The following is a 14,081-nucleotide window of genomic DNA, read 5'->3' as shown; positions in this document are numbered from 1 at the left end:
TCTTGCGCTGCTCTGCGATGTGCTACGAATTGCGCAGTCACTTCAGAAAGGTCATGCTAGACGTAGGCGGAAGTACCGCCGCAAGCGAACGTGTGAAGACTAAAATAAAAAGTGCCCTTTACAAAAAAAAACCTCCATCTCCAACTTCAAAATCATTTGACATCGTTGTTTAACCTTTTTTTGCTAAAGGATGTTTGTATTAGTCTTCGCAAGTGCACTTTGTAAACAGGCGGTATTTCTGCCTACGTATAGCGTGACCTTTCCGAGGTGATTGTGCAATCCGTGGTGTCGCAGAGCAGCGCAAGATGAGCAATTTAGGTTAAAAAGTATATACAATTTACATTTTTATTTGAAAATGACCGATGTTTTCGCTAGATAAGACCCTATTCCTCGTCTGGGATCACGCAGAGCCTCTGAAGCCCTTCGAAGCGCTTTGAAACTGCATTGATTTGTCCCTTCAACTTTTTGGTAGCCACTGAAGTCCATTGTGTGGAGAAAAATCCTGAAATGTTTTCCTCAAAAAACTTAATTTATTTTCCACTGAAGAAAGAAAGACATGAGCATCTTGGATAAATTATCAGGAAATTTTCTTTTTGAAGTCAACTAATCCTTTAAAAAAAAAAAAAAAAAAAAAAATATATATATATATATATATATATATATATATATATATATATATATATATATATATATATATATATATATATATATATATATATATATATATATATATATATATACATTTTTCAATAAAAAGAGCCTTTCAAAAGTTTTCATTGATTTTGAAGGTTCTTCATGGAACCATTGATGTCAATAAATAACTTAAATTTTTTTTGAGACTGAAGGCCCACCATTAAACATCTCTAGCCTCAGGTGAGCTTTATGCTGCATTCCAGGCAGGTTTTTGAGCCCGTAAGTTAAGACTTCAAACCACAACTCACGACTTTGAAGCGTTGCAGGCAAAGTCACGCCAAACTGCCTGAGCGCAAGGTATTGTGGTAGCTACATGCAAACAAAGCAAGGCGGACCGTATGGGGCTTATGCTCATTTACAATCATTTCTATCACCAAAGGTGCTTACTCCTTGCTTATTTGAGGGAAACGGAGGAGAAAAACTCCAAAATGTGTGTGAAAAGGAATTAAAGTGGTTGGTGTGTTCATTTCAACTGGAAATAACTGTAGCTAATTGGTCCTGCTGGACAAGCTCAGTGAAAAGATATCACAAGAGATATTAAATGAGTGAGATGAGTGCAGAGAGGATGCCCTCATATGAATATTTCATAAGGATGTGCCAACTCTTGTTAATAAAAATTGAAGCGTTTGACAGTGACACCTCGTTGCATTTACCCCATTGATCAATATTATAGCATAGAGCCCAACACAAAACCACGCACTTAGCTGCATTTGCACAGCCCACAAACACACACACAGGCTGTGGATATTAATAATTTAATGCTCATTAAGCTGGTGATTAAAAAGAGTTGATAATGGAATGGGAGAGCAGGAAAAGAAGTGGAGACAAAGGAAGAGAGAAAAAAGAAAAGGGATGCAGTCTGTCTTCATCTGAAAAGACAGGTCCTAATAAAACTCTCAATCGTCTCAGTAAAATATTTGTACAATAATTGGGGAAGGGAAATTAAAAACATTTTATAAGGAAAGCCTTAGATAGGCTTGCATTGATATGGTGATGGAAACCATAATATGTTTCTCAGTAAAGAACCCTGCTGAAAATCTCCTGGTCTTCACTTCTATGTTTCACAGGCATTCAAGCTAAATTAGAAGTATACCTCCAAATGTCTTTCAGTTTATAATGTTTGCTTTGTCCATAGCATTTCAGCTAGGTTGCTGCACACAGAGATGGGTGTCAAGATAGGCTTTATGAATCGGCGACAATAGTTTTTGTGCGCAAAAAAACCCTAAATAACGACTTACATAGTGATGACGATTTCAAAACACGGCCTCATGAAGCTTCGAAGCGTTATGAATCAGTGAGCCGAATGATGATTCGGATCGCGTGTCAAACCACCAAACTGCTGAAAGAGTCGAATCAGCGGTTAGAATCGCTGATTCATAACGCTTTGAAGCTTCATGATGCCGTGTTTTGAAATCGTCATCACTATGTAAGTCGTTATTTAGGGTTTTTTTGCGCACAAAAACTATTGTCGCCGATTCATAAAGTTATTTTAGAACCACTGTAGTGAGATGGACATTGTAACTACGTCTTTAGTACCTTTTAAGGGTCTTGAGAGTGTAACGTGCCATTGAGCCAATGGAGGCCTTTCAGAGCCATCAGATTTCAACTAAAATATCTTCATTTCTGTTCCGAAGATGAACAGAGGTCTGACGGGTGTCGAACGACATGAGGGTAAGTAATTAATGACAGAATTTTCATTTTTGGGTGAACTAACCCTTTAAGGTAGGCCTACGTATTTTTACTCTAGGGTATTTTAGTATAAAATGTACAAAGATGTCCTTTTAAGTGTACTGCCCCAGCAACAAGTTGGTGTACACTAAGCCTAAAGGTACAATTTTGACACCCTTTTTTTGTGTGTGTGTGTTGTTGTGAGATGAGCTCTTTTTCAATATATTCAAATGTGCCATTTTAAAGTCACCATAAATGGTGAAATTGTATGGAATATTGCAGTATTTATTATAAATGATTAATTTATGGACATTAGGGTTGGGCTGATAGACATCGCCAATGGCTGACAGACATCATGATGTTGAGCTGGCATTGTGATTTCCCCATCCCCTGTCATTTTTAAGACCAAACCCAAAGATACAAATAAAATAAAAAACTGGCGTATAGTAGCCTATGTGACGGAACTAAATGCGCTTGTTGTATGTGCATACATATGGTATTTTTACCAGCTGAGAACTCACAAAGAGCTTATAAAATGCGTAAAAGAGTCAAAACAGTGAGAGGAATTCCTCCGTCACACACAAATGAAGATATGCTGCAAGGGGACGGCGGTTCTTATGCCTGAACTGTTATGCGCAACATAGCTCTTATGACAAGGAAAAAAACATGTATGCTTGTGCATTCTGTCCTTTTTAGCGTCACATCTTATGACATCATGTCCTGATTTTAGTTTGTTAGATGTCTTTGGTATTGGAAGCGGACCGAGACCCATTTTTTCAGGGGTCAGACTTATTCAAATGAACCGCACTAACAGAGCAACCAAATCTTCCAAGTGTGAACACACCCTTAGAGTCTTTGTGAAAAGTCCTATAAAATGATTTCAGATACCAGGGCAATTTATCACACGCAAATGAATATTTCTGTTCTGGTAAACTGGGTTATTTACTCGAACAGCCAGTGTTTGAGGAGGGGGAGATGGAAGGTAGAAAGAGGAGAAAGGAAGTAGAAAGAGCGCGTTTTCCCTTAAGACACTTTAAGTCAATCACATGCACTTTCGTTTCCAGAAAGATTTTTGTGGCACCATCTTTATTTATTATTTAAGATTTGGAAATGGTGCCACTATTTCTTTTTTGTAGCACCCCGCTTCATTTTATAAGCAATCACTTTTCAGGGAAGTTACATAAATCTAGAATTCACACAGTCTATATGGCCTTTTTAAATTTATTTTTTAAGATTTAACATTTGAGTTAATAGTAAAATTCCATCAATTGAATTGAATTGAATTTTAATTGAACAATCCTTAACCAACTATTCAATTAAAATATGTTCTATTCAATTTGATGGAATTTTACTATTAATTAAAACTACATGAACACTAGCAGTAAAAGACCAACTTTTATTATTTTTTTTCCACACAAATTATGATTACAAGGGCATTTTATTGATTAATAAAGACTTATATTTCCTTGTACAACACTCTTAAAAATAAAGGTTCTTAAATGGTTCTTTGACGGGGTGTATGATTCCATGAAGAACCTTTTAACCTCCAACCTTTTAATATCCAAAGAACAAAAGGTTTTTTGCACAAAAGGTTCTTTGTAGTACAGAAAGGTTCTTTAGACTATAAAATGATTAGAAAAAATGGTTCTTTAAAGAACCTTTCACAAAATGGTTATTCAGGGAACCAAAAATGGTTCTTCTATGGCATCACTGTGAAAACCCCTTTTTGGTTCTTCCTGGCACCTTTATTTTTAAGGGTGAATGTTATCACTTCAAAACATTTTTATTTCATTTATTTTGACGTTTCCATCACATAAACAGCTCTATATGTAAAAATTCTGCCATAGTAAACTTGATTGGTAGCTCACCTGGTAGGCTACAGCATTACACTTTTGTGGCGGAGCTTGACCAAGACCACTGCTGCGTCTGAAAACGTAGGCAGCTGACTTGTTGCTACGCTGCCTTATTATAGGCATTGACTTTGTAGGCAGAAATATCACCACAGTCATGTTTTTCCAATGAGCCTGGGTTTATATTAACCACAGAGGCTTATAGGTGCACCACATTCAATGTGTTTCAGTATATGCAATAAAAATTACAGCGAGAGAGAGAGAAAACGCATGGGAATGGACTTATATTTAATCAATTCACTTATGGAGCGTTCATCAGAGCCACACCCGGTTTGTGATATCACAGTTAACCAACATAGATTCATTAGAAGAATTCAATCACATTGGCGAGCCACCTATACAACTGTTCAGCCAAATACAAGTAAATCTAACATTTTAAGTTTGACCTCACAAAAATAAATTTAAATAGATCCTAACCACATTACAAAATTCTGACGTTATGTACAATGTTTACATGCAATAAGTCAACTAGCTAAACGGACATGTAATAGAGATTGTAAAGGTCAGTGTTTTTGCCTGCTGTGCGACAACGATGTAGGGGTCCAATGTGAGATTATTAGCTCTGATCTGTTCTGACGGGAACTAAAAGGTTCTTCTTATCCTGGTGTCTCGGCACTGTACAAGACCAGTCACAGCCTGAGAATACACACAAATACATATACCCCCGGTTTCACAGACAATGCTTAAGCTAGTCCTAGACTAAAATGCATGTTTGAGCTGTTTTAACTGAAATAATCTTGCACTGACAAATCTTAAAATATGTCAGTGGCATTGTTTTGTCTCAAGATGCACACCAGTAATGTTTTTTTCTTGGGCACGTTTATAAAAGTTACTTAAATGTCCTAATTGAACTAAGGCCTAATCCTGGCTTAGTCTAAGCCCTGTCTGTGAAACCGGGCCATACAGTATGTGTACTTTCTCTTTTGCCTTTCTACGTTAGCTATACTTTCAGCTCCCACTCTTAGAAAAAAGGTTCCGTGGGTTTCTATATAGGGTTCTTGGCTCAATTTTAAAGAACCGTTTATACCAAAAAGGTTCTATTTAAGGAGAAATGCCTTAAATTATACTTGAATGGGTTATTTCAACATTAGTGATGAAGTTTACAAGCTGTTTAATTCCTAAAATGTATCATTAAAAGGTTAGTTCACCCAAAAATAAAAATTCTGTCAGTAATTACTCCCCCTCATGTCGTTCCAAACCCGTAAGACATCTGTTCATCTCCGGAACACAAATGATAATCTTTTTAGTGAAATCTGAGAGCTTTCTGTCCCTCCATTGAAAGATCTACCACTTTCAAGCCCTATAGGTAGTAAACAAAAACATCATAAAAGTAATCCATGTGACTCCAGTGTTTTAACCTCAATTTTATAGTGCTTTGTTTGTGCAAAAAAGCATAATTTACCACTTTATTTACAGAATATTAATCGACAACGCATACGTTCACACAACAACTTCTGCTCTCGCATCAACACAACATGCATGTGTCGTGGTGCTCTCGCATGAACGCACATTGGGGATTAATATTTTGTAAATAAAGTGAAAATAATGTTTTTTTTTTGCGCAAACAAAACACTCGCGTCACTTCATCAAACTGAGGTTAAACCACTGGAGTCAAATGGATTACTATGATGTCTTTACTACCTCTCTGGGGCTTGAAAGTGGTAGTTGCGTAGACTGTCAATGGAGGGACAGAAAGCTCTCAGATTTCATTAAAAAGATCTTCATTTGTGTGCAGAAGATGAACAGAAGTCTTATGGGTTTGTAACAACATGGGGGTGAGTAATTAATGACAGAATTAAAATTTTGGGGTAAACTAACCCTTTAAATTGAAACAAAATTAATTAATTAAATGTAAATCCATAAAATTATCCCAGAAAAGGATTCTTTAAGGTTCTATAGAACATTTTCTTCTAAGTGTGGTAAACGATTAAATGTCTTTGTATTAGACAGCATTAGTATGAAACCCTCTTTTTCATCAAAAATAGGTTTAGAAATACATTTTGAAAAGTTCCTGCTGACACTCTCAAAAACAAAAAAAGAGTAAAAAATTTTACCTTTTAAAAAGGTACAAGTGGCCGTCACTGGGGTGGTACAATTAAGGGTACATTTTTGAACCTCTAAGTCAGGGGTAGGCAAGTCAAGCCGAGTCAAACTGCGCAACTTAAGGAAACACTGATCACAATAATGGCGACCAAACATTTTCAATAAAACATCAACATCTAAACCTCTGTTCATTTTCAATAAGAGCTTATATAGATGTCTTTCAGGGTTGGAGCCAAACTCTGCAGGACAGCGACTTACTAGGACTGAACTTGCCTACCCCAGGAAAAAAGTAGAGCAAAACAATGGTATAATTTTACCCTAAAGACCATTTGTGTACCTTTAAAGGTACAGTTATATGTTTTGTTATACAAAATTGTACCCCCACTGTATACCTTTTTTTTCCTGAGAGTGTATGGTTAGTGTCACTTTTCACTAATTTCTGGACTTTTTGTTCATGGCATATTACATTCTGATTTGTGAAGATGTGGGATCTTGTAAAGGTGTTATATTTATGGTCCACTCCAAGTTTTAATGGTGTTTACTTGTGTCATTGAGGACATTGCGTTCCCCATAACTTAGGAAGAGTGTCAAAGATTAGACGAAATTGTATTGTTTACAAAAATTTATTCATACAAATCTTACAACACAGTTTTTTTTGTTGTTGTTTTTTGTTTCTTACACATATAATGGTGACCTTTTGTGGCTCCCATGTGTTATATTGTACTAACGATCAACACAAGACACATAGATTTATCCTAACGTTTAAGTAAGGCTTTGGGCACTATCAGTCTCTGCACACAAAATGCATTTCAAGTTTGAGAATGTTTAATGAATGCTGTACAGATAGCTACAACACACTATGCATAAAGAAGTTCAATCAAAAACCGGAAAGGCAGGGCCAGGTGGCATTTTAACAAGTTGTGTTATGTGAGAAATAGGAGGTGTGCGAGCAGGTGATTGCAGCATTTGGAGGGCCACTAATGTGCCATCTGAAATTGGTGGCCATTATAAAGATGAAGCAAAGGCACCCAAGCCGCTTAGCTGTCTCCTGTGTCACAAAGCCTGCAGGAGAATGCAGAATTAAACATAGATTGATTTCACATGTTTGCACGTACTAAAATGCATATGCAAACAAACATACATATCACAGGAAAGCTTAAGCATATATTATGGTAAATTATGCAAGTTGGTTTTACCTCAAAACATATTACCTTTCATTTGACCTTTGGGAATATTCTTTGTCTTGCATGCATAGAGGGATCATTACAGAATACCTCTATATATCATACCCAACAAGCTCCTATACAGCTGTGAAATTACTGATATTTATAACCACATACAGTAGATGTGACAACTCTGAACTTTAAGATGCAGAGACACATGTCTCCATTGATTAACAGCTTTATGGACAAATAACAGACATTTGACACTGATATGAGAAGAGTGCAATATGAGAAAGATAGAAAACGGAGAAAACAGAAGAAAGAAAAGAGTGAAATTCTATGAAATATTTAAATCCCATATACTCTACCGTTCAAAAGTTTGGGGTCAGTAGTTTAAAAAAGAAGAAGAAATGAATACTTTTAAACAGCAAGGACGCATTCGATTGATAAAGACTAAGATTTCCATTTCAAATAAATGCTTTATATTAAGGAATCCTGGAAAAAGCATTCCTCAACAGTTTTCAAATCAGCCTATTAGAATGATTTCTAAAGTGTCATGTGACACTGAAGACTGGAGTAAATTCAATAATATTTCACAATATTACAGTTTTTTTTCCAGTATTTTTGATCACTTGAATGCAGTCTTGGTGAGCATATAAGACCAAAAAAAAAAAAAACATCTTACCAACCCCAGATTTTTGAAGGTATCTGAACCACTGTAATCAATTCTAACCCACATGACACACGCTATTCATAGACATTGACTTCAATTCCTTTTGTGAGAAATTTAAAAGGGAACAAATGCATGCTCAGAAAAGCAGGAAGGGCTGGACAGTGTTTCAAAAAGTGCGTTTGAAGATGCAGATTGAATTTAAGCTTATATGCACAGGAAAGAGCTCATTTTCTTCAGATACATATATAGATGTTAAGGTATTAATCATATTTGAAAGGTGTGTGCAAGAAAGGAAACCGTGTTGAACGGCTTGTGAGATTTTAGCCATAGATGACAGTGGGAAGAACTTGACGTGAGTAAAAGAGCGTGGAAGGGACGAGAGGCATCCCTCACCGAGCCGTAGGAACTCACCGGGAATTCAGGAGGAAACTGTCTCAGCCAATCCAACAAAAATGCCACAATCTCATCCCCATCCGGGAGCACACCAAAGTCTATGTCTTGTAGAATTTGGTGCAAATCTAAGTCGTCAGGGCTGTTGTAAATAAAAAAACTTCTTTCTTAATTTCAGGAGTGAAAGAAGGAAGGTATCATTCAATGTAATGATTGTCTTTGAGACTATTTATTTACTCATATTCAGGCTGATGTATTTAATAGACAAAGCATTGAAGCAAGCATGAATTAATAAACAAACAAACAAACAAATTGTTATTTGGTTCAAACTAAACGACTTGTTGCATTATCAGGTGCTTCAGTACAAAAGAAAAACAATATTATTATCAAAATATTCGTTTTAATGTCTTTACTTCATACATAAATACATGTTTATAAAGGACACAGGTGCGATCAAAAGATCATCATCGATAGTCTTAGTAGTGACTAACTTGCTACAAGAGCTGTACATGTACATGATAACTAGAGAGATGAATATGAAAAAGGCTACAAATAGGCAAGCCGCCGTCCTTTGCTTCTATATCTCTGTCTATACCTTTTGCCCAGGACCGTGGCCAGATACTTCTTTACGGCCATTTGCTTCCGGTAGCGACTGTAGCTGTCCGTGAAAACCCCGTCCGAGTGACGCTTTGAGAGCGGCTCATTGTCGTCATCTATTGTGTTCCCTCCTCTGTATTGGAGAAAAAAAAAACAAGGCGTTCTAGAACCCAGGATATTACAGAAACATTCAACACTGACTTGGTGAGTGTGCAAATATTAATAAAAATCTTCTGTTTGTTGCAAAAACTTTGTTTCATTTAGTAAATAAGTTATGTAGTGACAATGGGCTGTTGACGTGACATTTTCACTCACACAAGATAAAAATTAATATAAGTAGTATTGTCATCATTTAAAATGCAGTAAATGGTTAAACATTTCTTTGTCTTACATGGATCTTTTTATGTAAAAACTGGCTTTGTCTTAGTCTGATTTGTTTTGTAAATTTTTGAGCCAAATCTCAATATTGTCATATGGTGTGACTGTCTCAAGCATGGTCCAATAAATTACTTTTATAAATTAAAAAGAAAAGTTCCACAGACAAGTTTTAGTTGAAGGACCCCATTCAAGGTTGTGTTACTGTGAAGCCCATGATGTGCAAATGGTAAGATTTTGCCTCAAATTTTTTTTGGAACCACTATAAAAGTGTTAATTTCTGTTGTCCTTTGGTGTGACACCCCTCTTAATTCTTTCTATGTCACACCATAGGAAACATTTCTGTAAAAATTAAAGACAAAGAATTGACAAAGTTAGTGACCCCTTCTATTTTCTCCAGACTTCACACTACATAAAAATATGCAATTTTTCTTCAAAAAGTGTACAAAAAAAGTGTGTCAACTACCCAAATATGTTTTAAGAACGTTTTGATAATGCTCCCATTGAGATAACGCCATTTCTAAATGTTCTTTTAAATGTAAAACGTTTTTTTTTCTGTGGTTGCAATCTTGAAGGAAACATTCAATTTTATCATACTGCAAACATTTTCTGAACATTCTTAAACAATTAGTAACATTTAAAAATGTTACACGAACATCCAACTAAAATGTTTCTGGGGAAAATGTTGTAAACAGTGTAGGCTATAGTTTTAAAGACCAGAAAACGTTGAACAAACGTTCTATTAACGTTACTGGAAGAACGTTTGTTCGTAGCAGAGAAAACATTTTCCAGAACGTTAGTTAAAAAATATAAATTCCGTTGCGCTCTATGGAACGAACGCGTTCTGTCTGAACGCCCAAGCACAGTTCCACAGATCTAATGAATGTTGAGAACTGGACATGTAGCCTAAACCATGAGACTCTCACAGCAGCTCGGACAAAGAGTTGGAAGTGAAATTAGCGATATATTTTTAGAGAGAGCAAGATAGGTGGAGAGAAAGGTGGACTGTTCTTACCCCACGCGCTTCGCCATCAGTGTATGCAGGTATTTCCGCGCGGATAACTGTCCAAGCGCTTTCCTGTAGGCTTTATTAAACATCCCGTCAGCATGCCTTTCCAATCTGCGTGACAAAATGCCAAACAGATTGTACAATATCAATGTAACGTTTTAATGGAGGGCTAAAAAATCTCGCTCAGAAACACTATTCTTCGCCATTTCTCAATTCAATCAGCTCAACTCAACTCAAACAAGCCTCTAAAACGCAGAACGTAAGCAGAACAATCACAGCTACAGCACACATTGGGAATGTGTAAGAATGGGAGTCCGGATGAGGGAAAAAGTAGGCTATTATCACCTTTTCGAGGGAGGACTATATAACGTGTATGCGTCTTCAGCAACCGAAGGAGAGCTTCGAATAGTGATCTGGTCACTGTCAAAGGTTAGATCCGTTAACGCCTTGCCCTCCTCGTCAAATCCTGCGGTCTCCATTCTGTAACAAGACATGAAGTCATTTCATTCTCAAGTAATTAACATAGGCTAATGTGAATAAATCATTTTCTAGACTTATTCTTATAGCTAAGTGCTCTAAATATTTAAACATTTATATGCATACATTACTATCATCTACAATAACAAAATATAGGAGATGTTTCTGTAAAATTGCTAAAATTAATATTAGTAGGCAAAATCCGAGAATCGGAAAGGATAAAAAAAGGATTATAATAGTGTTTTTCAGAATTATTTACATAAAACCAGGTTATGAAAATTAAACCAATCAAAGAAGAAAAAAAAAATGCTAAGCGCGTTTACACTTTTGCCTTTCCTTACAAATCATCTGATTCAAGGCTACGAGAAAGAAAGAAAAAAGAATGCCTAAATAATGAAACTCGTAGCCGATAGCCTACTTATTTAAAATGGTTCGTAATAATTTCTTATGTACAGTTTTAAAAAATAAAGGTTCCACAAAGAGCCTTATTGTGAAGAACATTTAGATAATCTTAAGAATCTTTTTCGACCTTTTATGCATTGAAAGGGTTCTATGGATGTTAAAGGTTCTTCAACCAACAAAGTAGCCTACCTTTATTTTTAAGACTGCAAAACAATGTCTTTTGGACATTTGTGTGACACTAAAACGCGTACTTTTTGTATTGCTCCAACAGCCTAGGGCAAAAATTCTGTTTCGCTGTCCAACTATACAACAAAATCGAGATCCTCTCCGCGCGTTCGCTGAGACGGATGTGCAGTTTCCCTACCTGATGCTCGGATGGCTCAGAGGCGAACACACGTTGCACTGTACGAGGAGCCCGTAGATAAGGAAAGCCAGAGTCGTTTTGCTGCTCGACATCATTCTGTAGAAGAAAGACATACATTAGTAGTGGACATCATCGATTGGAACTTTCACTCTTTGATGCTCCAAACTGTTATCGCTCCATTCTCCTTCTGTTTCAGCATCAGGTGTCTCTGAGATGACACTAGTTATACCTGGCTGACTAATTTGCAAAAATGATGCTTCAAGTGCTCCAACAGATGCACGCTCAAAACAGGCCACTTTTATCTCAAATTGAATTATTTCACACAGAATAGCCACCAAATCACGTTCCTTTCAGGTTGACATAGCCTACCTACGACTGCTGTCCAGTGGAGGCTTCAACCGCAAGAATGAGATGAAAATCTCAAGCTCGCTCTAAGACTCTCTCAGGCTGCTTTTTAAACTTTTCTACGCGTCACTTTGTTATCCTTATGAGCACAGAGTAGGCTAGATCCTATTTTCCCCCTCAGATCTCAGTATAGCTTAATGACAGTCGAACGAGCGATCATTTGTCTTCATCTCTCATTATATTATCGCGAGTTTTATTCTTCCAGCCCTTTCTGGACCCTTTTCACTCCCCACTTTAGAGATCTCGTCGACGTCATCCTCCCCTATGGAGAGATGGAAAGATCACGTACTTTTCCTTCCTCCATATATGGGAATGGAAAGTACAGTGATCTCTCTATTTGGGCCTAATATTTTATGACATTATAAAATATACAGAAGTATTTTCTGCCTGATTTCAGTTATTAAATACTTCTGGTATAGTTTTAGCTTTCTTAATTAGCATTTTCGATACAACATGTAGTGCATAAAAATTATTTCATAAAAAAATCGCAATAATTCAATAATCATCAAACATTTATTGGTTTATTTTTAATTTCATTTAGTTTAATTTCAATTAAATTGTTAATTTCAGTGCACATTAAGCATGATTTAACCCATAAGAACCCGGACCAATTTATCCTTATAGGAAAATTATGGGGCATATAAAACAGGCTTAATGGACCACTTATAACATGTTTCTAGTTGTTTTTGAAATACAACCCCTCCTTGTGAAAGATCTGTAATGTTACACATATGTGACATTAGGCGTTTATGATACATTTTTTCTGTTACATATATGTCACATTGGGCATTTATTTCTCAGTTTAAAAAAAAACATTTAATAATTTTTCTTTGCTAAATAGCAGTTTTTTTTTCTGTTTCTTTTCTTTTCCACAACATTTATCAAAATTATGCATATTATTAAAAAAATATTAACAAAACATATCAAGCCATAGACGGATCTTCCAACACTTATCCCCTGCTTGCTGATTTTAAGAATCATTGTTGTCAGTGAAATGTAGACATGCTAGTAGTCTGAAAACAGTTGCGTAACATTTTGTCATGGTATATGTCATTTTCCCAAGTATGCATGATTTCCTGACATTTGGTGAAGATCATGCGCAGATCAATATTTCAATTATATTAAACAGTGCTGTTAACATTTTTCTGAGTCCCAGATTTTATATAAAACATAGAGAAAATATATAACACTAAAAAAATTATTGAATCTGCTAAATTAATTGAGCAGCTCATTCATATTTTTCTTAATATGACAAATACATAACATCAAAATTCCACCAACTGTTGTAAGGTTAACAGCCCGATGTGACATATATCTCACCACTGTTTTAAGGTTAACAGCCCAATGTGACATATATGTCACCACAATATTTTCGTAACTTTTTTTTATATCAATTTGTTTAAGAAATGTATTAAAATCAGGTTAAGTGTAATCTATGATAAGTTATTAAAATGTTAGAACTGTTGCATGGGTTAAAACATTCCTTTAGTAACAAAAACAAGCGTATTAAAAAATTGCTCACACTGCAACATGTGCTAACCAGACAGGCCACCATTTTGGAAATGTTGCCATGGCAACAAAAAGTGCACAAATTGTCACATGACTGAACCTGGGTGTTCCTTATATGTCACTTAGGGACTTCCTGAGTTGAATTTTAGGGATATTGCTTTAAAAAGACCTTTCCGGATAATCACCAGTGTTTGTGACACCCGTGTCACTGTGGGTTCTTAAAAATCATATGATTTAAAGGAACACTCCACTTTTTTTGAAAATAGGCTCATTTTACAAGTCCCCTAGAGTTAAATAGTTGAGTTTTGCCGTTTTTGAATCCATTCAGCCGATCTTTGTATCTGGCGGTAGCACTTTTAGCATAGCTTAGCATACATCATTGATTCTGATCAGTCCATTAGAG

General features: G+C 36.0%; 1 protein-coding gene across 1 annotated transcript; it reads right to left on the bottom strand.

The window, feature by feature from the left end:
• Positions 1-7,292: 7,292 nt before the first annotated feature.
• Positions 7,293-12,430, bottom strand: adcyap1a (adenylate cyclase activating polypeptide 1a). Its single transcript, XM_079844000.1, has 7 exons — positions 12,134-12,430; positions 11,765-11,860; positions 10,867-11,001; positions 10,528-10,632; positions 9,136-9,270; positions 8,562-8,682; positions 7,293-7,376 (listed from the first exon to the last, which is right to left on the bottom strand). Exons 2-7 carry the CDS (start codon positions 11,857-11,859, stop codon positions 7,368-7,370), a joined length of 600 nt encoding a protein of 199 aa, XP_079700126.1. The 5' UTR covers position 11,860; positions 12,134-12,430; the 3' UTR covers positions 7,293-7,367.
• Positions 12,431-14,081: the final 1,651 nt, after the last annotated feature.

The sequence above is a fragment of the Gobio gobio genome, assembly GCF_949357685.1.
Source record: "Gobio gobio genome assembly, chromosome: 2".
Lineage (NCBI taxonomy): Eukaryota > Metazoa > Chordata > Actinopteri > Cypriniformes > Gobionidae > Gobio > Gobio gobio.
Note: the sequence above shows the minus strand (reverse complement) of the source record. Positions and strands in the feature narration are given on the sequence as shown.